Below are 25,722 nucleotides of genomic sequence, written 5' to 3'. Positions count from 1 at the left end.
TATCAAAATTCAAGGTCTGCTTAAAAATGCTAAGGATCATAAAATTATCAAAGGAATATTAATAGACATACTACAAATGGCTAATGTAATTTTTATTTCTGAACTGAGATGAAAACTGAGAATGTGTAAGGGGCACGTGGGTGGCTTAGTCGTTAAGAGTCTGTCTTCCGCTCCAGTCTTGATCCCAGTATCCTGGGATAGAGCCCTATATCTGGCTCCCTGCTCAGCAGGAGCCTGCTTCTCCCTCTCTAGCTCCCTCGTGCTTGTGTTCCCTGTCTTGATATCTCTTTCTGTCATAAATAAATAGATAGATAGATAGATAAATCTTAAGGAAAAAAAAAAAAAAAAAGAAAGAAAAATGAGAATGTGTCTTTCTCCACTCCACTACCAAAACCTCATTAGGTTCTGACCAGCCTGTGGGGAAGTGACACAGCTGAGACTTTCTCAGGCAAAATGCATTAACATTACAAATGAAAGTTGCTCCAAATCTATCTCAAGCAGCATTTTCTCTCAGAGGTATAGTAAGAATTACATTAGCAGTGCAGTTATTAAGCTCTGTTGAATAATTCCGTATTTTAGAAAAGGAAAGTGACCTTTTGTATCTCTCAGAGGGGTAAGAACCATACAGATATATTTAAGATAAAGCTAATTGGGACAGGCTACCAGATTTACAAAAATATGGGGGCAAGTTTGGTATTCAGTTAAAAAATATATAGTATGTAATACAAAGCATTTCATAATATTAGATATGTGACCTTAATCACTTCCAACCAAACAACTTTATCTTCTGTTATAGGTTGAGATAAGGAACGGAGGACAGAAAAATGCTTGAAAATTCCGTTTTGTACTGCTTTGAAATATGGGCACAATTTATAACCTGAACTCCTCAATAATTAGCATAACTATTGTTTTTCTTGAGAAGTAGCTGTTTTTCACATTTTGACATATTGGAAATCTGGGTGTTCCCTAAAAAGCAATGTCAAAAAAGAACGTGCCCCATTTCCTACTCGTCTTAGTGCCCCTTATCTTTGTGAGTGATGACACGGTCTTATGTGGTAGGATTCAAAGCGTGAATTAAGTTTCTGTAATGGTGCTTTAAAAGTTTAAAAGACACAACACTATAACATAGAACTGAAAGAAAACATTATTTTATACAAAGAAGGACTATTAAACAGTGAAGAGTGAAATCAAAGGTAACAGAAAACTGCCAAATCTACTGGCCTTTCAAAGCCAGGAAAGATTGAGTGACTGATTTGCGGTCCTAAAGGATTATTACTCAGGTGCCAAGCAAGTATCTATCTATCAAAAGCTTCTGGATGACTCTCAAGAGAAGGTAATTCACTTACAGTGATAGGTAATTCAATTAAGGAAAAAGTGAAACTATCAGCTTAACCAAATAAGAAATGCAAACAAAACCCTAAAATAATACTGTCAATCTAAAAGATGCCCAAGAGCCAAGATCATAAGCTTGGATTTATAAAAAGCAACATATTGTCACACTGCCTGACCAAAATCAACTCCGAAGACTACAAATCAACCCAGAAGACTAAGTGGGAAGACACTGGAACTCAAATTGCATTTTGATGATGGGGAAAGGGCTGTCTTCAATTATGTGAATAAAAATATAGTACTATGGGCATGAAAGCAACATAATATATATTTAATTTAGTGTTTTGTTTCTGAAAACATAATAAATTCTTAAAAGCAGATATGGTAATGACTAAGATCCAAGATGGATTTACTATTTCTAAATTAATTCACACAAATACAAAATTCTTTCTTGAAAAGGGTTGCTATGTCTGAGATAGGGTAACAAATTTATATTTCAGTAGAACACTTAACAAACTCATTGTATTCCTGTGGACAAAAATGAGGAAGTATGGCCTAGATTAGCTAGTGTATCAGAGGTGGAGTGACTGGGTGGATATGGTCTGATGAATGGATTGATGGCATCTGGAGAGAACCCTTTCTGGGCCTTATTCTGTGTAGTGTAATTTGGTGGTAACTTGAATACATGGAAACCTTTCTCATAAGACCGTGGTTGTAAAAAAGTAGCAAGTATAAGAATACTTCAGATCAAGTTAGTATCTCTAAAAAATTTTGACAGAGTAGAGGGATGGATGGAATCCAGTAAGATAAATTTTATGAGATTAACATAAAATCCTAAATCTTGAATCCTGTTCAGATAAGCTAGTTTTTAATTTCTAATCACTTTGTTAAACCTCTCTCAGCCTCAGTTCCCCTATGTGTAAAATGGGAATAATAATACTAGGTTTAACAGTTTGAGGTAAGGCTGGAACAGTGCTGGCACATAGTCAGTTCTCAATAGGTGTTAGATACTACTTTTCCAGAAATCCTGGGATAGAAACCAAATTCTGCCACTTATGGGGCACCTGGGTGGCTCAGTGGGTTGGGCTTCTACTCTTGATTTTAGCTCAGGTCATGATCTCAGGGTCGTGGGACCAAGCCCTGAGGAGGGCTCCCTTCTCAGCAGGGTGCCTGCTTGAGACTCTCTCTCCCTCTGCCCCTCCCCCCACTTGAACGCACTGTCTCTCTCTCTCTCAAATAAATAATAAATCTTTTAAAAAACCCCCAATGAATTCTGTCACTTTTAGGGTATCTAAACTTGGGTAAGATACTTATTCTTTATAAGCCTTATTTTCTAAGCCTCATTTTCTTCTTTTGAAAATGGGGATAGAAATAGTACCTACCTCAGAAGTGGTTGTCGAGAGAGGAAAGTGAGATGACGTATGTGAGGCCTTCTTTGAGGTGCTTGACACGTAGTGACCCTTAATGAGCGGTAGCAGTTACAGGAAACATTAATATGACTTGCAGAGAGTCTGCCTGGAATGAAATTACAAAAATAGAACTATAGCCTATTTAGAATATGGGAAGTTCTACTTCTACTCTATTATGGATGAAATCTATGCTATTACTTCATTTTAAATGTATACTTTTTAAGAGGAACCTTGGAAAATTGAATAAAAAAAAAATCAAATAATGTGCAAAATGATGGCCACGACTGGGGATGTTTATTCTGAAGAAAAGATTGTGATGGGAGAAAGCTGTCGGAAGGGTCCTCATGGGAAGAGGAGCAAAGCTCGCTCTGTGTGGGTCCTGGAGTTAGGATTATGACAGTGAGACACGGTTTTTTTTGTTCCCCTGACGACTTTCTTCCTGGGAGAGCTCTGCCAAGGTAGGATGCCTGCCTGGGAAAGGAGTGATGGTTCTTGACAGAAGTTTTTTTTTTTTTTTTAGGTCTGAAAAGTCATTTGATGGAGAATTTCAGGGATTGGGGGATTCAGGGATTTGAGATGGGATTTGGCTCAGTGATCTTTAAAGGCCAATCCTCGCTTCAGGTTCTGTGGTTCTGCAGCTGTTGACTTCTTTACAGTGCTTAACATTTAACATCTTTTAAAAAATCTGTGTCCAGTCACCCAGTCTTCTCTTTCAAAAAACTATTTGACTGAAGCATCTCACCTGAAGTAAGAATTGCATATCCCTGACCTTTCAGGTCTAACATTTATTTCCTTCACTGCTCTTATCTGCAGTATTTGGGTGAATGGATTTGCAGAATCTATACATGCCAATCATATGTGCATTTCTTTTTAAAAGAGGGAAGTTGACAAAATGGTTAAAGAATTGTCAGGTCACAGGATTTCCGATGGCTCAGCTTTATGAGCCAGCAATGTCTTGTGCCAAGTAATGTCAATATTAGTTAACAGGCATGCAAATATTGGGTATGCGATTCATAAGCAAGCTTGTTATTGCAGAGAATTCTTTGAACAGGGAGTCTCGTAGGAAAAAGTTGTATTGACATTTACTATCTCATTTGGCAAAATAGTCTGCTTCCAAGTGGTTTAATTTTTCTTTGATTTTTAGCTTATGCCTCTTGGCCTTAGTGTTGAAGAATTCTATATGATTAACAAATAAATCATATGTGGCTCTGAAGGACAATGGAAAAGGGAATTTTCCAACAGATACAACCTCATGGTAAACATGGCCTGGAAGAAGGTGACGTGATCTCGAATCTGCACCAGTTCACGGGTCATAGTGAAAGATTTGGCCTACAGTGAAGGAGTTGGGAGGAGCAAGATTGGAGGTTTGCTGATAAAGAGGATTGAGAATTATGTAAATCAGTCTCTTGGAAAGAGCCTAATGGGTAGGACTATTAATGTCTCATGTAAATTTTTACCAAATGCTCAATAACCAGGTGAACCAGATGATTCACTCTGTTCATGTCAGTCAACTCCTTTGGCTGGTTACCCTACTATGTCAGTGAGCTCATAAACAAAGGTCCATCATAGCAGTGATAAGAATTGTTCATGTCTTAATAAAAAAATCAACAGCCTGTCTCCAAATTTGACCTGGGTCCCTACCATGGGTGAATGCTCAATCTGCCAGCAGTACAGAACAATAGTGAGCTCTTGAAATTGTGTGATATAACGGGGGGACCAACTTCACTGTTGCTGATTATATTGGGTCCCCTACATTATAAAATGAACAGTGTCTTATCCTTACTGAAATAAACAATCTGGATGGTTTATTCTCTTGGTCTAGTATGCTGCTTCTGTTGACTTAATGCCTTATTTACATCATGTCTGATTACATAATACAATATTGCTTTCTCACACTATACTGCTTTTAATCAAGAAGTTCATTTTACAGTAAAATAATTAAGTCCAGTGCTTGTGGCTGGTATTTCCACAGAACGTTCACCCAGAGGGCCTGGCTTACAGCACAGCAGAACGACCCAAGGAAGTGATTTACTGTGTCAACTGGGAGACAGTTCCTTTTGACGTCAGCATGGTCTATCAGGATAAAGCATGTTCTCTGAACTAGTGACTAATATATGATGTTGTGTCTTCCAAAACCAGACTTCCCTGGTCCAGAAATTATGAGTGAAGTGGGGGTATTTACACTGAATGAACAAAGCAAAAACTTCTCCTTCCCAAGTCCATTCCTTTAGATTCTGCTAATTTGGAGGTCTTGGTATTTAGTGGAGAAGTATTCCATCAGAGGAGACAATTGAACTAGGAATTGACATGATAAGACACCCCTGTGGCCTTTTTGGGGTTCCTCCTGACAACAGAGCCAGGGGGAAAAAAAAAAACCCAAAAAGTTTACTATGATTTTCAGCGATGGAGCTCAGGAATGCCTCTGGAATGCTTCCTGGAATTGTAATAGCCAATGATAATAGTTAATGGAAGATCCCATGTAGTTAGGGTCACCAAGGTTCAGAACGTTCGGAAATGTACTTTTGGATTGCCGCGCCAAACAACCATGACTGCAGAACTGCTGTCTGAGCACAAAGGGAATGTGAAGCAAGTCATCAACACCAAACGTAATGTCGAAGCAATTGCAGAAATGAAAATTATTGTTTTTGTATATATAGAATAATAATATAGTGTTTTCCATATTGTTTTTCCTGTTTCCCTAGTTTTTTCCCCCCAAATTATTAAGTATCTAATGTCTACAAAACCTAACATATTGTTAACTTTAGTGGTTATTAACTTCAACAGTCACTGGGTTATTGTATTTAAAAAAAAAAAAAATAACTCTTGGGGTACCTGGGTGGCTCAGTGGGTTGAGTGTCTGCCTTCAGCTCAGGTCATGATCTCAGGGTTCTGGGATCGAGCCCCATCTCAGGCTCCCCAGTCAGCGGGAAGTCTGCTTGTCCCTCTCCTTTTGCCCCTCCCCCCACTGTGCTCTCTCTGCATCTTTCTCAAATCAATAAAAATATTTAAAAAATTAATCCTTTAACATACAGTAAAATTGGGGTTTTTTGGTGTGCAATTCTATGAGTTTTAATGCATACGCAGATTCGTGTGACCACCATCACAATCAAGATACAGAATGATTTCATCACTCCCCCCAAATCTCCCTTGAGTTATTCTTTTTAGTCACAATTTCCCTACTAACACTGTAATTCCTGACAACCACTGATTTAATTTCTATCACAATAGGTTTGTCTTTTTGAGAGTGCCGTATAAATGGAATCATACGCTATGTATGCTTTTGAGCCCGGCTTCTTTCCCTTAGTATAAGGCCTATGAGATTTATCCAAGTTATAATGATTTCAGTAGTTCGTTTCTTTGGGGGGCCTGGGTGGCTCAGTCGTTTGGCGTCTGCCTTTGGCTCAGGTCATGATCCCAGGGTCCTGGGACCAAGCCCTCTGCTCAGCGGGGAGCCTGCTTCTCTCTCTGCCATTCCTCCTGCTTGTGTTCCCTCTCTCACTATCTCTCTATCAAATAAATAAAATCTTCAAAAAAATAGTTCATTTCTTTTTATTACTGAATAGTAATCCCCGGTTTTTAATATATGGTGGATTGGTGGTAGTTAACTTTATAATTTATCTGATAGATTTAAAGATATCAAAGTGGGGATTGTCCCTGAGTTAGAAGAGCAATGAACATCCCTCAGAGATGGAAGTTTTAATGTAGGGATGAGAGTGTTTATGTAGGTTGTATGGCAGGAGGGGGAACTACTGTGGAAAATATACTTTGACTCACTTTTACCCAATCTGTCCTACTTTTAGCCTGCCTTCCTGAAACAAAGAGGAGGGACAGCTAGCTAAAACATTCCCAAGACTCCCTTGTAACCAGATTGTACATTAAAACTAGATTTTTCCAAGGGAATATCCTCACATGAGATCGGAAGGAGGGAGTGAGCCATGTGAGATAGCAGCTGTGTGAGTGTAGATTAATTCTTCCAGCTGACATGGCAACACGGGCATTTGTCTTCTGCTCTAGTAGGCATAGAGGTTTTGGTGTATAGGTTTCTCTTTTTTGTTTTGTTTTGTTTGGATGTTGAGGTTTTTTTGTTTTTGTTTTTGTTTTAAAGATTTTGTTTATTTATTTGACAGACAGAGACTACAAGTAGGCAGAGAGGCAGGCGAGAGAGGGGGAAGCAGGCTCCCCGCTGAGCAGAGAGCCCGATGTGACGCTCGATCCCAGGACCCTTTCTTCCCGAAGGCAGAGGCTTAACCCACTGAGCCACCCAGGGGCCCCTTGGATGTTGAGTTTTTAAGCATCCCGTGCACTGAGTGGTATGTGAAGGCTGCAGGGGGTTCCCACCACAGTCGTGTTATGGGATAGTAAGGTATCACTCATAGCTGTGAGTCTCCTGGCTATGTAGATCCAAGCTTTGTTCCCTGACCCCTCAGGAAATTTTGCAAAGTAGACAATATTCGTGTAATAAGTTCCTTTCTCCTTAAACCGGACAAAGTGGATACCATTATTGGAGACTCCTCCTTTGTTTCTCAACTGAGAATTTGGGGATTCCCCTCAAGTTCATCTTTGGATAATTTTTAGAAACTATTAAATTAATTGCTGTGCATCTGAAAGATTTTTTATTAACGGTAACAAATGAATTTCTCTCCCTTATGGTCATCTCATAATGCATTCATTCATGCCACCTGTGTTTATTGAGTGCCTATGTACTAGATCTGGAAACACAACAATTAGCAGCAAAAGCATGGGGCGCCTGAGTGGCTGAGTTGGTTGGGCATCTGCCTCTGACTCAGGTCATGGGATCTCAGGGTCCTGGGATCAAGCCCGCATGGAGCTCCCTGCTTGGTGGGGAGTCCGTGTCTCCCTGTGCCCCTCCTCCCACTCGTGCTCTCTCTCTCCCTCTCTCAAATAAATAAATAAAATCTTAAAAAAAAATAAAAGCAAAAGCAAAACCTATTTTCATGGAACTTCCATTTTAGTGAGGAGAAATAGTAAGTAAAATAGGCAACATGCAAGATGATACTGCTGGGGAGACAAGTAAAGCAGGGAAGGGGCATAGGCAATGTCACGGATGTTAGAAATGGTGGCCAGAGAGGTCTTTACTGGGAAGATGACATTTGAGTGAGGCCCTCAAGAAGAAGGAACGTTCTGGGCTGAGGGAACAACAAATACAAAGGCCCTAAGGTATAAGCACATCAGGAGGTTGAAGGAACTGCAAGGAGGCCAGTGTGGCTGGCATGTAGGGAGCAGCCAGCAAACAGTGGAGTTTTGATTTTAAATGCAGGTTTGCCTGACTTCACAATCTTTTTCTTTTTTTTTTAAATATCTCCACAACCTCTCACAGAAGGTTCAACTGCAAGTGAAAAAATTTCCTCCTTTTACTAAAAATAGTTTTGTTTTGATCCTTGAAGGAAATGGAGAGCAAGGGACATAGATACCAGTGGTAAAAATCTTTATGGACTTAGAGACAATAAATCAAACACCCTAATTTAGCCTTTCCTCATATGATCTATTTCCCATTTTTTGAATAATTTTTTTGTTCCGTTTTGAATCCTTTCCATTTATCCTTCCTAATCTCCCTTCTTCTTCCCCTACTAGTTATTTAAAATATTGATATATAAATTGATAAAAATTGATATATAAAATATAGGCTATGGTAGAAGAATAGCTTAAGGATCACACTCCTTTTTAATACACCTCAGCTTTCTTCTTTTAAATGTGAGCCAATATGTATTTTCTGTTATGAATAATTTGGTCTAACCCTTTCAATCTTTTTATTTTTATTTATTTTTATATTTTTAAAGATCTTATTTATCTATTTGTCAGAGACAGAGAGAAAGAAAGAGTACACAAACAGGGGGAGTGGCAAGCAGAGGGAGAAGTAGGCTCCTAGCTGAGCAAGGGACACAATGTGGGGTTGGATCCCAGGACTTTGGAATCTGACCTGAGCAGAAGACAGATGCTTAGCCGACTGAGCCACCTAGGCATCCCCTTTCAGTCTTTTTAATATGGAGTTTTTTGTTTTTTTTTTTTTAAGATTTTATTTATTTATTTGACAGACAGAGACCACAAGTAGGCAGAGAGGCAGGCAGAGAGAGAGAAAGAGGAGGAAGCAGGCTCCCTGCAGAGCAGAGCCTGATGTGGGGCTCGATCCCAGGACCCTGGGATCATGACCTGAGCCGAAGGCAGAGGCTTTAACCCACTGAGCCACCCAGGCGCCCCTTTAATATGGAGTTTTAAAAACTAGTAAAAGATTATGTTCGATGTAAAAATTTTAATTTTTAAGTATTACAAAAATAAAGAAAAATACTGAGGGTAATAAAACTAACCTCCTAAGCAGATGATCCTGAGAATCAGAATGCCTGATTGATTATGAAAATAATACATGTTAATTATGAAAAAATTGAAAACAAATCTGTAAAAATAGAAGAAAAATACCTGTATGCCAATGTTAAAAGATTATCACTGCTGGGGCACCTGGGTGGCTCAGTGGGTTAGGCCGCTGCCTTTGGCTCAGGTCATGATCTCAGGGTCCTGGGTTCGAGTCCCACATCAGGCTCTCTGCTCATTGGGGAGCCTGCTTCCCTCTCTCTCTCTCTCTGCCTGCCTCTCCATCTACTTGTGACTTCTCTCTGTCAAATAAATAAATACAATCTTAGAAAAAAAATATTAAAAAAGATTATCACTGCCAACGTACTTATTGCTAGTCATATTCCTTCTATAAAATCACACTTAGACACTGTCTCCTGCCCTAACTATACACTGTACTTGGGAATACATTGTTTATGAAAGTTTCTTTTTGCTTTTTTATGTTAACATTATATGATAACATTTCCTTGACTCATTTAGTATTCTTTGGGAAATATAATTTTCAGTGTCTATATAATTCTACCTTGTGAGGTAGCATAATTCATATAATTCATTACTCTATTGGATACATGTGGGCTATTTCATTTTTAATTGTATTTGACAACAGTGACTATTCTTATACAGAACTTTGTGCTCCTTCCTTATTAGTTCCTTGAATAGAGTCATGAAAGTAAAAATTACTGCATTAAGGCACAAATACATTAAGGATACTTAATGTCTATTGTTAGATTGATTTCCAAAAGACTTCTTCTCCTGAGTGTTATAGTGCAGAACATACATTTGCCAAAACTATTATCGCTTTGCTAATTAGATACAGAATTTGTTAATTTTTTCATTGACTGTTTAAAATGGATTTCTAGAAAATTTGTTCCTTGAGTTCATTTAGAATTTTTTTTCTAACCTTTGTGTACTTAGACAATCTCTGAAATTGAGGGTTGTTATACCACCAGCTGCTTTAAGTTAAAGAACAAAATTTTTAAAAATCTATGTGTTTAGCATCTTTTGGGTATAGCAATGACTTTTGTTGATTAGCAAAGTTTGGTTCAATTTTCAGGTACATACTGCATAAATGAAAGTGGAAAATTGATGACTGTCTAGTGACTTCAAGTTATTTAAGGCTTCATGGTTGAACCTCACCCCCCACCCCAAATTTCATTAAGAATTTTATATTAAAGTGTTTTTTTTAAAACTAGGGTTTTGAAAGTAAAGTTATTGATCAGATAATCATAAACCATTTGAATAATCTGATATTACATTCCAGAAAGGTGCAAGGGAACCAGTGTTTTCTTGAAAATTTCCTTTCTCTGTTAGTCTGTGTGCTGCTTTAAATCACCTAAGGTCAAGATCTTTTCTATAAGTAAAACTGCTATTAGAAAATGATGATTATTAATATTTGTGAGTACAGATGACCTACCATGTTACATTAGTTTCAGGTGTATAATTTAGTGATTTGACAAGTTTACACATTATGCTATGCTCACCACCACTGTAGCTACCGTCTGTCCAATTACATCGCTCATAAAATATCATCAACTGTATTCATTATGTTCTGCTTTTTATTCCTGTGACTTACTTATTCCATAATCAAAGGCCTGGATCCCCCTCTCCCCTTCTTCCATTTGTCCAACCTCCCACCACCTCCCTTCTGGCAACCATCAGTTTGTTTTGTGTTATTTATAGTTCTGCTTCTGCTCTTGGTTTGTTTATTCATTTTTTATAAAATTTATTTTTATTTATTTTTTAAGATTTTATTTATTTATTTGACACAGAGAAAGCACAAGCAGGGAGAACGCAGGCAGAGGGAAAGAGAGAAGCAGGCTCCCCTCTGATCAGGGAACCTGATGCAAGGCTGGATCCCTGGACCCTGGGATCATGACCTGAGCTGAAGGCAGACACTTAACTGACTGAGCCACCCAGGTGCCCTTCTTTTTTTTTTTTAGATTCCATTTATGAGTGGAATCATATGGTGTTTGTCTTTCTCAGTCTGACTTATTTTATGTAGCATAATCTTCCCTAGGTCCATCCATGTTGTCTCAAATGGCATGATATCATCATTTTTATGGCTATGTAATATTCCATAATATTACAAAGAGATTTAAAAAAAGGATGTGGAAAAAAATATATATATACCACACTTTTTAAAAAATCTATTTGTCTACTGATGGACACTTAGGTTATATCCATGTCTTGGCTATTGTAAATAATGCTGCAATAAACATAAGGGTGCATTTATATTTTCAAATTTGTGTTTTTATATTCTTTGGGTGAATACCCAGTAGTGGAATTACTGGATTAGATAGTAGTTCTACATTTAACTTTTTGAGGAACCTCTATGCTGTTTTCCACAGTGGTTGTATCAATTTACATTCCCATCAATAGTGCACAAGTGTTTTCTCTACATCCTCATCAATGCTTTTGTTTCTTGTCTTCTTGATTTCAGCCAATCTAACAGGTGTGAGGTGATATCTCATTGTGGTTTTGATTTGCATTTCCCTCCTGATGAGTGATGTTGAGCATGTTTTCATTTGTCTGTTGGCCATCTGTATGTCTTCTATGGAAAAATGTCTACTCAGGTTTTCTACCCATTTTTTAAGCCGGTTGTTTGTTTGTTTTGGTGTGAGTTGTAGAAGTTCTTTACGTATTTGGGTGTTAATCCCTTCTCAGATGTATTGTTTGCAAATATCTTCTCCCATTCAGTAGGTTATCTTTTGCTTTCTTATTGGTTTTCTTGCTATGCAAAAGTTTTCAATTTACTGTGCTGTGTAAAAGTTTATGTTTGCTTTTGTTTCCTTGTCTTAGGAGAGGTATCTAGAAAAATGTTGCTATGGCTAATGTCAGAGAAGCTACTGCTTATGGTCTCTTATAGGACTCTTATGGTTTCAGATCTCACATTTAGGTCTTTAATCCAGTTGGGAGTTTATTTTTGTATATGGTGTTAGAGAGTAGTTCAGTTTCATTCTTTTGCATGAAGCTGTCCACTTTTCCCAGCATCATTTATTGAAAAGACACTTTTCCCCATTGTGTATTCTTGCCTCCTTTATCATAGATTAATTGGCCACATAAATGTGGATTTACTTCTAAGATCTCTGTTCTGATCCATTGATCTTTATGTTTGTTTTTGTGCCAGTTACCATACTGTTTTGACTACTACAGCTTTATAGTGTATCTTGAGATATGGAATTGTGATACCTCCACTTTTGTTCTTCTTCCTCAGAATTGCTTTGGCTATTTGAGGTCTCTGGTTCCATATAAATTTTAATGCTATTTGCTCCATTTCTGTGAAAAATGCTGATGGTATTTTGATAGGTATTGCATTGAATCTGTAGATTATTTTGTGTATATGGACATTTTGACAATATTAATTCCTCTAATCCATGAACATGGAATATCTTTCCATTTGTTTGTGTCATTTTCAATTTCCCTCATCAGTGTTTTAAGTTTTCAGAGTACAGGTCTTTCACTTTGTTGGTTAACTTTATTCCTCAGTGTTTTCTTCTTTTTGGTCCAATAATAAATGATATTATTTATTTTATTTCTTAAAAATATTTTATTTATTTATTTGAGAGAGAGAGAAAGAAAGAGTGCACAGGCAAGCGGGGTAAGGAGAAGAGAGAGAGAGAGAATCTCAAGCCGACTTCGTGCTGAGTGGCTGAGCCCCAAAGTGGGTCTCCATCTCGGGAGTCAGAGATAATGACCTGACCCGAAATCAAAAGTTGGACCCTGAAATGTCCTAGGTGTCCTGAGCCACCTTGGTGCCCCATAAATGGTATTATTTTTAAAATTTCTTTTGAATTTCTCTTTCTATGACTTCGTTGTTAGAGAAAAAAGTTATTTATTGACAATGACAAGAGAAAATCTGTAATTATCATTTAGTTTATGTGCATTGTGTAGGACAATCCTTATTTTTACAAGGAAAGAGACTAACCATTAGCCATGTTGTTAAGTCTTGCTCAGAGGAAAAAATATAATCTGACTCATACATTTTGGATGCATTAAAGAATAAAAATATACAAAAAGAAAATAATGACTAAATAAGAAATTATAGGTATTTGTAGGATCTATAGATGCACAGGTGTGTCTAAGGATAAAACAAAGGAAGAAACCACAAAAGGAAATTTTATATTTGAGTACCTAAAAATGACAATCTTTTGCAAAAAAGCCCTCCTGAAACAAAATTAAAAGACTACAAACTCAGAAAAGTATTTGTGACAGATATGGTAAACAATGTGTAGTACAGAAAACTTAAAAGATTGCTTACAAAGTAATAGAAAAAGATGGAGCTTGGGGTGCCTGGGTGGCTCAGTGGGTTAAAGCCTCTGCCTTTGGTTCAGGTCATGATCCTGGGGTCCTGGGATCAAGCCCCACATCCGGCTCTCTGCTTGGCAGGGAGCTTCCTCTCTCTCTGCCTGCCTCTTTGCCTACTTGTGATCTCTGTCTGTCAAATAAATAAATAAAATCTTAAAAAAAAAGTGGAGCTTTAATAGGAAAATAGCCAAAGTGTCAGTGGAAAATTCACACACACTGACAAGAGAAGGAAATATATAATCATATATCATATATAAACATATATATAATCATATATAAAGAAAAATTATTCAATGTCACAAATTATAAAAATACATTCAGAAATACTATCTTATTAGCATTTTGCTAAAATGGTAATTTTACCCTTTGCCAAAATGGTAAGTATCTAAAGTATTATTAAATCTAGAATGATGTTAAATAAATACTCAAAGAGCTGGAAACAATTGATATAAAATTGTTGGAGGGAATTTGTGCACTATTAAACAAAACCCAAAAATACACATACATTGCTACCCAATGATTTCAATTCTACAAACATCATAGAAAATTAAAAGTAGAGGTGTGAACAGATTATATACCAAAGGCAGCCATTCCAGAACTATTCATAACATCAAATACCTGAGGAAAAATTGCCCAATATCCAAAAGTAAATTATGTATCTCCAAAGTGTAGATGTTCTTAGACAATTATTAAAGCTGTTTTGTCAGAGACTTCATTGACTTGAGAAAAAATTCATGTTGTTAAGGGAAGAAGAGAAGCAGGTTAAAAATCACAATTCTAGTTTCATAGTACACAAGCGGTTAAAAGACCATGAAGGAAATTCTTCAAGATGTTAATACCATTAAAGGTGTTATGTCTTATTGGTGGGATCCCTAGTAATTTTTACATTCTTCCTGATACTTTTAAGAATTTTTCCAAATTTTTCCAATATACATACATTATAATAATAATCAGAACTAGAGAGAGAGAGAGGGAAACTTTCTCATTCCATGTGGAAATGTTTATTAAAAAATATTAAAGATAGAGACAAAGATAAATTCAGGTCAATTTATGAGTCTGCCAGGTACCTTTCTGCAGGTACTCAAGTATCAGAAACTTGGGTACCTTTGAACAACGGGAGAATGTACATCATCACAGAATTATAGAGCAAGAAGGGACCTTTGCGATCCCCACAACAGGAAGGCACTGTGCCCATTTGGTTCACCAGTTGGTGCCCATTACCCACCCAGTTCAGTATATTTGCAATGAAAGAAAATATGAAGACTACCCCAGTTCACTGTACGTATAGAAAAACTGCTTCCTCCAGAAACAAAAGGGCTTTCTTGCCCAAGATTACACGTTTTCCCCATGAAATGACACCAATAGTAGCAGTACTTGTGGTTACTACTACTACCAACACCTATCGCATCTACTGCTTGCCATGCACTCCCCCAGGTGCTTTATGGTGCATCAATTAACCTAACCCTCCCAACAACCCTATAGGGTAGATGTTGTTACTATCTGCGTTAAAGAAGTGAGGAAACTGAGTCACCAGCTGCATCGATATTTCACTCTCCTTTTCTCCCTGCAATTCTAGGCAGATCCTGATGACCCAAAAATTCGCTCTGACGCTTCCTAGCTTGGATCCTCACCCAGGGCCGTCCCTAGGGCGCGTCTGTGAGTGTGTGTGATGCGGGAAGCAGGGAGATTTTAAAGACCCGCCGCGGGGTAAACAATATCCTGATGTCCTGTGTTTTACTCTGGCTTCTCGCCTGGAGCGCCCCTCCTGGCGGGCCAGGGGGACCGGGGATGCCACGGGGGACCGCGGCGTCTCTCGCCCTCCGCTGCGCGGCGAGCCTCGGGCCCCGCGGCGGCGCAGCCCCTCTGGACCCGCTGGGCCGGGCCGTAGCCCCCGCCCGCGCCACCTGCGCCCGGGCTCCCGCGTCCCCGCCCCGCGTCCCGCCCCCGCGCCGCGCCCGCGCCCGCGCCCCGCGGTCCCTCCCTCCGGCGTGACGGGAGCACCGGCGCCGGCTGCCCGGCCCTGAGCGCAGCCGAGCCGTCAGCGGGCGCACGGGCAGGGGGCGAGCGAGCGGCTAGCCGAGCGCGCCGCACCGGGAGAGGCTGCCTTCCTGCCGGCCGGCGGACCGCAGCGGGACCGAGATGCGGCTCCTCGCCCTGGGTCCGGCACGGGGGAGGGGCCGGGGGCGGCGGGCGGGGGCTCCCCGCTGCGGGCTCTCGCCGCCCTGGAGCCCCGCCTGGATTTGCTGCTGGGCGCTCGCCGGCTGCCGGGCGGCCTGGGCTGGGGACCTGCCCCCCTCCTCCTCCGGCCGCCCGCTTCCTCCTTGCCTGGAGGTGAGCCGCACCTGGTCCTTTACCTGGAGTTTGCGGGGGAGGGGGGAGGACGGAGCGGGAGGCGAGGGGCGAGGCGGGCGCCCGGGTGTCCCTCCTTGCCTTCCTTGGAGGACGGGGGCTTTCGTGTGTTGCAGGGATGAAGTTGCCGGCCCCGGGAGGCTGGCCGACAGAGGGTGTGTGGCTTTGCTGTCTTTGGGGGGATGCTTTTCTGTTCGCGCTCCTGCTTTGAGGGCTCTGAAGGACTTTGCGGCGCCCTCTTCAGAGTGCCAGGCTTGAGGACTTGGGCCTTGGCAGAGATTTCAGCAAGTGGGGTGGCGGGGAGACTGGGGAAGCCCCGCTAGTGGCATTTGGAGACCCATCCCTTCACAGCTCTTCTGGAGAGCCAGATGTTGCCACAGGAGCGTTTCCCGCTTCCCCCACCCCCATGTCCCTCCTCTCCGTTTCTCCGTCGCCTTCTCTTCCCCAAGAACCTGTCGGGGTCTCTACAAACCCCGTCCTCCCGCTCGCCCGCACTCAGCTTCCTGATAAGGCCCTGGGGACTTGCTGAGCCACTGTGTGGTATCACTTGGCATCCTTCTGGCAAAATACGGATATGAATTAGAATAAAAGAGTGTGTACTTAGGGAAGAGGCGGGCTGGTGATCTAGAAAATTAGAAAAGACAGAGTGAATATGCTCCTTTTGGGGGGTGTTCATCTGGCTGAAGCATCGCCACTGTTTATTTTGTACTTCGAGATTATTGTTGACTTCTAGCCAAAAAGAAGAAATTGTGGGTGATGAGATTTTCTCCCGCTTTTAGGAGAACTGGACTTAAGGTGCCAAAAATTTACAGGGGGTGTCATTGGTTCTTGTAGTGGGTGTTTCTCTTTCCTTTTAGTGTTCCAGAAAGTGCAGCCTCTTAATGAAAATCAATGAGGGGAAGGAAGCAACATTTCTGACCTACATTGAGTGATTATGTTCGGCAGGATATGGGGAGTGAATACTGTTTTTAGGAAGATTGCTAGGAATCAGGGTGATGGGTCATTTTAATTTTTGTAGCAAAAATAGGTTAGCCAATAGCCCCTCTGGAAAGAAAGACCAGACCCTGTTCCTTTGTGTGTGATGCTGTAACTTTTGAATTTCACCCAGGCTTGAATTATAGATTATCTGCGTTCTGGATATCATCCATCACCCTTGGATTTTCATCTTCCTCTCTCATAGTACAAGTCCCAGGACAGACTGAAATGAGAGAGAAGCAGATCAAAGGCATGTGTGGGAGCACAGGGGAGTGTTGCCATGGGGGAAATGAGGGCAAGCTCTCAAGAAACAGCTGTGTTTAACTTCAGAGTTGATCGATGTAATTGGTAGTTTAATCTGTGTTCTCCAACTTTACCTATCACCCGGGAATGATCCGTTCTTCCAGTTTTCCACAGAAAGCTGCTTCTTGGACATCCTCAGATTGAACTGTTCTAACCCGACAAATGTAGAGCTTTGCTTCCAGACCCCAGCCTCAATGGGCACACCATACTTCTTCTGAAATGGAATGAAATGTCTTGAGGTTTTTGTCACACTAATTCTTAGTAGTGAAGGATCTACTTGAAATGTGAGGGTGAGATTTGGGGCCAGTGGACTGAAGATTTTTGGTCACTACGACTAGACTGATCATTTGAACGATCACACGCACCAGGCGTGTACACCTAGGAAGAACAGAGTAAGAGTCTGCAGCCTAACAAAGAAATAGTGACACGAGAAGGAGGAAGATGACAAAGTTCAGGAACACTCTCTTCAATTAACCCAGCTCGTTTGTTGCTCTGACTTTAGAAATTGCATGTGATTCAGTTCCTTGAGGTCTCCTTTGAATTTGCCCCCCAAAAGTGGGAATGCATGGCTCCTGTAGAGGGATTGTATTGAGCTTGCCTGTGGCTGATGGTGATGCACGGATGCATTGATATTCTTCCTGATGACTGACAACACCTGTATGATGACTGACTGAAAGTTAGAGGCTCCTCTGGAAATAGGAGAGGCCAAGCAGTCTCACAGGGGCTGAATCCGCTCCAGGGCATCTGGTCTAACTAGCCGAGATAGTTTTCTAGAATTGATCGCTGTTTCTCTCTGACATTGTTTTTAAGAGGAAAGGGAGAGGAGTAGATATTTTCCAGGCTCTGAGGGTAAGGGTCTGTTGTCCTTTGAGGGGGAGCCGTGGAATTGTAGGCCAACTCTTGTGGACAAAGATATGAAATAATTATTTTGTGTTCACTCTTACCTGTTTATCCCTGTCCATGATTGAGTCAAAGAAAAGGAAGTGAATGCCATACCGCAGAACAGAACTATGTGCTGGGGAGCAGAGTGAGAGAGTACAGTGAGTGTCGGCAGCTGGAAACTAAGGCCAGCCTCTTAATAATAAGAAACAATGTTGAAAAGGATGGAAAAGTCTGTGATTCTAACCTCCTCTCCCCACCTCCCTAGTAGTTTGAGTTTCTCCCTCATCGACCGGTATTTTTATAAAAGTAGACATGATTACATTACGTAAACTTCAATTTTCCCTGCTTGCTCCTTAGAAGAAAGCAAGGGAAGGAAAAAGAAACAAAATTGGTCTGGGACTAATCAAGTTACAATCACTGGAGTTCAGAAAAAAAACCTTCAAAAAGACAATTGAGTTATGGGTAAAGTTTCACTTAGATTTTTGCAGAGAATGGGACTCTGGGGTGAAATCATGAAGTATGGCTTCCTTTGTCAAGTCATTGGATTATGGAGCTGAAGAGGGGAGAAAGTGAGGACTTTTGGAATGAATGTTCAGCTGGTGATCAGATCAGCAGGGTAGAAGCACAAGCACAAACAGGAAGGCTGTAGTTGGGGAAACAGAAAAAAAAGTAAAGTCAGTGTGTCAGAGAGGAAGGACAAGAGGATGTGACTTTGGTCGGTGGTGTTGAAGGGAAAAAAATATGAAGACTAGATGTCAGAAAGTGCAGAATTAATTTCTCAGGCTTATGCATGGGGAAACTTAGGAAGGATAAGCATCCTCTGGGTTTCTTGGCACCAGTGTTTTACTTGTAAAAGGACAGAAATAAAAACTGATGAGATTAATATACATTAAAGGAAAACAATCTATGTAAATGTTAGAGTTGATTATTGCTGAGTTAGTAGGCCTGGATCCTGATAGTTCAGGAAAGGTCGACGGGGAGATTTCAGAGGCTCAGAGGATAGACTTATCCAAGAATGGAATGGACTGGAATTTTTGACTCATTGAATAATAGGACTTAATGGGAGTGCCAGAGGAAAAAAATGATAAAGGCCAACAGATGATTCAGAGGTGGAGTAAGGTATTAGAAGATAGAGTGCATGAGAGTAAAAAGAACAGAACTAAGTGGATTATGTATGCATTATTTAAATTAGGAAAATTAAATCACAAAATAGCTTGATTCTTAGTTCACAGCTCTGAAATCCTACATAATACGATTTTCTACCAGTCTCCGAATCTTGAAAAAGATGCCTTTGTGTCAGCAGTTTTTATTCCACAGGCATTTATTGAATATGCCAGGTGACATGTTGGGTGATGTGAAATTACAAATTAAAAAAAAATTTAAGTGGGTAAGGATGAGACCGAAATGTCAGCAATTGCAATGAAGTGACTTGGGGCCATGAGAGAAGAAAGGGGAGGTCCCATGCAGTGAGAAAGGTCAGAAAAGGCCCTATAGAGAAAGTGAGTGGGACCTGAAAGATAAGGAATTTGCCAAGCAGACAAAGGTCAGGTGTGCCTGTGGGCCAGGAGGACATTTCCGGTGTAGAACACAGCTCGAGAAAGGGCAGAGAGATAAAACTGTTGTCTCATAACAGTGTGTAGCTGGGACACCGCTTAGTGAGAGCTTAGTGAGAGATGAGTCTGTGCGGTAAGCGGGAAAAGCTTGATCCTAGGGGCTGTGTGTATGCTGAGAAGCTGGTGTTCATCTGATAGATGTTGGGGAGCAACGGGGTAGCGGAAACATCAGAAGCAACAAAATACGCTTAAGTTTGGCAATGATGTAGAATCCATCTGAGTGGGGGAGGAGACAGAAAGAGGTGAGACCTGCTAGGAGCATTTGCAGGATTCCAGGTAAAGGAGGACAGACCTCAGGAGGAGCAGTGAAGATGGCAAAGAAGGCATGCTGGTGTAAGGTCAGAATTGACGGGAAGTGGAGGATGAGGAATGAAAGATCCTGGCTTGAAGAGCAGATGAGGAGCTTGGTTGACTTCAATTAGAGTTGACCAGTAGGGAGTTGGGTATCAGGCCGTGTTGCTCAGGGGCCTGGTCTGTGCTGATATGGGAATCACTTGAACAAAAGGCATGGTTGAAACTGCTTTATAGGATGCAATCGTCCAAGGAGTGAGAACAGAGTGGATAAAGGGTAAGACGGGTTTTACCAACATCAACTGTGGCAGAATTGGAGGCATCCACAAAGGAGACATGCAAGTAATGCTAGAGTAAGAGAGATGGACGGTACAGAGTATGAGGAAGGTGAGAAAAGGCTTTGAAGGATTAAAGGGGTGGTTGTAGTGTCCTTTGGCCAAAGAAACTCAAAAAAGATGAGAACCAAAAAGGGAAGATTGAATCCGACCATGGGTTGCTGGTACTCAATGCCATGTGGTCCTTGTGGAATGGTGGGGATGACTTGAGTAGTAACTGGGAGGTGAGGCGGGGTGGGTAGTGATAAGAGGAGAATTTTATTAAATAACCTTTGTAGATTGGGTAAGAGATTGGGTCTTTCAAGTCCATACAAATCAGAAGAGTGGCAAAGGGCCCTATCTTCTGTTTCAGACTTGGAGGGCAACAGTTGAGAAATGCCCTTTCAGCAGGCAGTCTCCAAAGGTCATGGGCTGTGGGTAAGGGTGGCAGAGCTTCTAAAGTCACACTGTTTTGAAAGGGGTTAGGACTCAGCCTTTGTTTTCAAGCGGTTACGATAATTAATCTTGCCTGTGAGGCTTGTGGAGGTGATTTTCCATTTCAGGCTCTTAAGCTCAGAACCGTTTCTCATGTTTTAGGCAAATGTGAACAAGTCTTCACACCATCAATATTTACAATGTAAAACTAAGAGTTGACAGTTCTGTGAAGTGTCATATTTTAGCACAAGGGATGGAAATAGAGCATAGTATAGAGTGGCACATTTGCCTATCATAGTATATTCCTCAGAAGTGTCTTGGATCTTATAATAATTCCTTATTGTCAGAAAACACCAGTCAAATTTTGGTGTCTTTTCCTTCCCCCTGAAGAAACCATGGATAATTCTTGTCCCTGAATCTAAGCTATGTGTACTATTTCAGTATTAAACCCATGTTTATTGTGTACTTAAGTACCCGGTACTGGTGGTAGAACAATGAAGAAAACATATGGCTGTGCCCACATTGAGCTTTACAGGCTCGTGGGGGCAGAATCAAAACACCACCCACCATTACGCATGTTTGCCACAGTGGTATGATGGAAAATTTTGTGTGCAGTAGGAGTATATGGCCATTCTACTCTGGGGTTGGGGGGATTCCCAAGGAAAAGACATTTAAGCTCAGACATTAAGGATGAGTGGGAGTTTGTTGGATGGAGGTTAAGTTTGGTGGTGATAGAACATCTCAAACAAAGGAAGCCTCCTGGCAGGGAGCAATTTCTGTATCCTCCTTTAACCCCTCAACTCTTTAACTGCTAAAGACAAAGGATCTTTTCTCAGGATTGTAGTCATAGCTTGTCGTTTGCTCCCGGGCACGTGTTTGCCATTCTACAAGTGCTTCTCACACTCAGGACCGCCCTGTAAGGATGGGAGGGTTGTGTACTATAGAAGGGCACACAGCAGTGGGGACAGGTAAGAGCTGGAACCCTTCCAGTATGTGTGTGGTCAGCCAGCAATCCTGGCACAGGTCTGTGTCCATCTGCAGGAAGGAGTTTCTTCTCCTGCTTCATAGGTCTGAAGGTGCACCATTTCCCAAGTCCTGTAAAGATCCATGTGCTTTACCAGAGGCTCTGAGCACCCTTCCCTTCGCGACCCCACCCAAGTCCATGATGTGCTCATGGAGGAAAGGATTTCATCATGTTACTCAGCAAACAGTGATTAGATATCTTTATGTTTAAGACAACTTAGGGGCTTTAAAGAGGAGTAGGACATACTACTCTTTAAATTTCATACAATCTTTTCTGATTGCACTAATCACTGCCTTGAAAATAAAGTAATGTGGGTGTCCTCCACTCTTTCCATTATAAAAAGAGATTGATCTTTATAGTACATTTAATCTTAATTGACATCTTCTCTCAGTTATACCAGATTTAAGACTGCAATAAAAACCCAGTGATCAGAATATATTGAAGTTTACTCTCAACTCGGTTAATAGCTCTGGAGTTCCGGATACTATTTATTGCTTATTCAAACCTTCACTCTTAAAGTTTTTTTTCTAGGTCAGTGGTTCTCAGAGTGGGATCCTGGGACTAGCAGTGTTAACATTACAGGGGAACAGGTGCCTGGGTGGCTCAGTTGGTTTAAAATCTGCCTCTGGCTCAGGTCATGATCCCCTGGTCTTGGGATCAAGATCAACAGGCTTCCTGCTTCTCCCTCTCCCCTTGTTGCTCCCTCTGCTTGTGCTCGCTTGCTCCCTCTCTCTGTCGAATAAATAAAAAGAATCTTAAAAAAAAAAAAAATTACCTGGGAACTTGTTAGAAATGCAAGTTCTTGTGCTTTGCACAGCAGTCTGTCTTAGAACCATCTCCCCAGGGGATTGTGTTGTACCCTGAAGTAGGAGAATCACTGCTCTAGGTATAAGGTGAGGAATATAGTTTAGTTGCCTGAAACCCAGGGACTTGTTTCATTGTTAATGCTTCTTCAGCTGTAACTCAAGCGGACTTGCTGTTTCTGCAGGGCATCTCAGAAACTCCTACAATAAACACATCAAATGGAGCACAAGCTCCTCCCATTACCATGTATCAGCCAGCGTTTCTCTGTTATCTTCCATACACCATTCTAGGCAGAATGGTGCTGATAATACAGAATGCAGAGGACATTGTCATCCCTCTCTAGGAGCCTGGGGCCTGAGGGAAGAAAGAAGCATGCACTCATAAATTAAAGAGTGTTTCTCCCTGCCATAGACATTGGAATTAAAAACAAACAAACAAACCATGGGGGCACCTGGGTGACTCAATGGGTTAAAGCCTCTACCTTTGGCTCAGGTCATGATCTCAGGATCCTGGGATCAAGCCCTGCATCGGGCTCTCTGCTCAGCAGAGAGCCTGCTTCCACCTCTTTCTCTGTCTCTGCCTGCCTCTCTGCCTACTTGTGATCTCTGTCTGTCAAGTAAATAAATAAAATAAAAAAAACAAAAAACAAAACAAAACAAAAAAACCATGGTAATATTAAGAAAGTGTGGTCAGGCTTCTTAGTAAATCTTTGCCAATGTTTGCTAGTTACGGGAAGGAGATTGTTGTGTATATTTTGCTCCAACTGCAAAGTGTTTTATTATAGTAGACATGGGATCAGAAATGATCGAAGAATGTAGTCACATCTGGGCTCTGCCATTGGTTTATGGGACCCTGTGCAAATCAACTTCTTTGAATCGTTCTTTGTCTGAAAATGGAGACAGTAACTCCTGCCTTATCCACGTTAGAGTTACTGGGAGAATCTAATGCATTTGAAGATGCTTTGTAAATTTTAATGCAATGCCAGATAGTAGTTATTATGCTTGTCTAAGAAACAGTGTTTCTGAGAGGATGGATTAAAGTGTAAAAGGGCTAGGAAGTGGAAAGGAAATTTGTTTACTTATGAAAGTATTTTATAGGAGCATTTTTCCTAATTATGCAAGTTGTGCATGGTGAAAATTTTAGAAAATAATAGAATGTATTTAAAAATTCAGCCCTAGTTCTTCCACTTGGAGATATCTGGAATTAAAGTATTAGCTCATTTTCTACTTATGCATTTCTTTTTTCAAAACTACAAGTAAGCCCAGAGTGCCTTTTTCTCTCTTGTAACCATTTCCCAATGACCCTAACACTTTTTTGTAAATGTTTCCATAATAGTTATAAAATATTTTAATATGTAATATATTGCAAAATAGTGCATCATTTGAACGTCTGCCACTGTTCACTTGTGAGTCATTTACTTCACCATTTCACTGACGATGCTCACTTCTAGGTCAACAATGACCTCTTCTTCACTAAATCCAGCTGTCATTCCTCTTTTTTACCTGCTTGGTCAGAGGCCCTGGACCTGATTGCTCTGTCATGGCTGAAACTTGTACTTGGCTTCTGGCACACCTCACTCCCATGGCTTTTCTCTTCACGGTGATTCTTCTCAGTCATTTCTGGTTCTGTCTCATCTCCCTGACTTCTTTACACTGGAGCTTTCTAGCCCTTCCTCCTTGGCCCTTTTGTCTTTTTTGTCATCCTCACACTCTTGGTGATTTCATCCAGTTTCTCAGCTTTAAATACCATCTACGTGTGGACAGCTCTCAGGTTGACATTTCTGGGGCAGAGCTTTCCCTGGATTCTCAGCAAGCACAGCCTGTGTGTCTCCACGTGGGTAGTTACCCTACATATCTGACATATCTGACATATTTGAAGTTCATCCCCTGACAATGCCCCAAACTTACCCCCTCCCCATTTCCTTTAATGACAGCTCCTCCCTTCCTGTTCCTCAGGCCTATAAAATGTGGGAGTCTCCACAGACTTCCTTTTCTCCCACATCCTATATCCAGTCTGTCCACAAACATTCTTGTCCCTGCTTCAAGACATTTAGCTCTAGAAATTTTCACCTTCTGGACCACACCACAGTCATCTCTCGCCTGGATTATAACTTCCCATTTAGACCTGATCTCAACAGAGTGGTAAGAGATCACCTAAAACCCAAGTCCAAAACAGTGTCTGATCTCAACAGAGTGGTAAGAGATCACCTAAAACCCAAGTCCAAAACAGTGTTACTGTACTGCTCAGAGCTCTGGGAAGGCTTCATTCCCAATCAAAGCTCTGAGGGTGGTTTATAGGACCCAGTGCAGTCCGGCATTCACTAAGCCCCCAGTGAGGCTTAAGAAAGCCTGTCTCTTACTGCTCCCTCCGTTCTTCTCTTGGCTGCAGCCTCCCCAGTCTCCTTGCTTTTTGTGGAAAAGGTTGTGTGAGCTCCTTTCTCCAGAGCTACCTTTTGGCTCTTCTTGGACCTTCCCTCACTCAGGGGTTTTCCTGGCTTTCTCCCTCATGTGCTTCTGGTTCCTGCTCAGTTCTCTTCTCAGTAGGACCTTCTCTGGGCACCTGTTGAAAATAGCACCCTCCTCCTTCTCTCCTCATTACATGCTTTTATTATTCTCCACAGCACTTTTCAGCATCCATGATAATATATATTCTAGTTATTTGGGTTTTTAAAAAAATATTTATAACTCCCCCTCAATAAACTGCGAGCTCCGTAAAGATAGGCCTATATCTATATTTCTTCCTCTCTCCCAGCTTCCCTCCCTTTTTCTTTCTCTCTTTCAAAATAAGCTACTTTTTCCCTGGTACCTCAAACAGTGCTTGACACAGTAAACACTTAATAAGTGTTTATTGAATGAATAAGTAAATTTAATTTGGGGCACTGAAGTTTTCAATTGTAATTTTTAAAAATGTTATAATTACATAAACCATGTCTGAATTTCTTATTATTGAAGCTAGATCACTTGCATGGAAAATCTTAGGTTGAAGGATATGAACTATATCCTGGCCGACAGTGAAAATTGTAACTTATGGTTACAAACTTGATGGTAGAAAATGCTGTCTCATTGACGCAATTTATGTTTCCTTAATGGCTACTGAGGGTCAGTATTTTTCATATCACTTAACTTTTTATATTTCACTTTTTGGGCAATTCTCTGTTTAGGTTTTTCACTCAGTGTTTTTCTTACGTATATGAGTTCTTCATTGTATTAAGGATAACATTCGATATACATTGAAAGTATTTTTTCCTTGATTTTTTTTCCTGTCTACATGTTTTGAGAGAATAACCAGAGAGAGCCAATAATTACTTACACCATAAAAATGTAGAT

The 25,722-nt window shown here is 40.8% G+C and overlaps 1 protein-coding gene and 1 long non-coding RNA gene across 3 annotated transcripts in view; one reads left to right on the top strand and one right to left on the bottom strand.

The window, feature by feature from the left end:
- Positions 1-16,224, bottom strand: part of LOC131829325 (uncharacterized) — a 37,923-nt gene extending 21,699 nt beyond the window's left edge. Inside the window, exons 1-2 of one of the 2 annotated variants that reach the window (XR_009352824.1) lie at positions 15,761-16,224; positions 2,712-2,844 (exon numbers count right to left, since the gene is read on the bottom strand). This is a non-coding gene — a long non-coding RNA (uncharacterized LOC131829325). The remainder of the gene's footprint in view (positions 1-2,711; positions 2,845-15,760) is intronic. The other variant, XR_009352823.1, reaches the window with a different exon arrangement.
- ELAPOR2 (endosome-lysosome associated apoptosis and autophagy regulator family member 2) overlaps positions 15,438-25,722 on the top strand; it is a 181,918-nt gene continuing 171,633 nt past the window's right edge. Inside the window, exon 1 of the mRNA XM_059170988.1 lies at positions 15,438-15,737. Coding sequence (XP_059026971.1) covers positions 15,546-15,737 — 192 coding nt within the window. The 5' untranslated portion in view covers positions 15,438-15,545. The remainder of the gene's footprint in view (positions 15,738-25,722) is intronic.

This window comes from Mustela lutreola, chromosome 4 (genome assembly GCF_030435805.1).
Source record: "Mustela lutreola isolate mMusLut2 chromosome 4, mMusLut2.pri, whole genome shotgun sequence".
Classification (NCBI taxonomy): Eukaryota; Metazoa; Chordata; class Mammalia; order Carnivora; family Mustelidae; genus Mustela; species Mustela lutreola.
The sequence above is the reverse complement of the archived record's forward strand: the minus strand, read 5'-3'. Positions and strand labels throughout refer to the sequence as shown.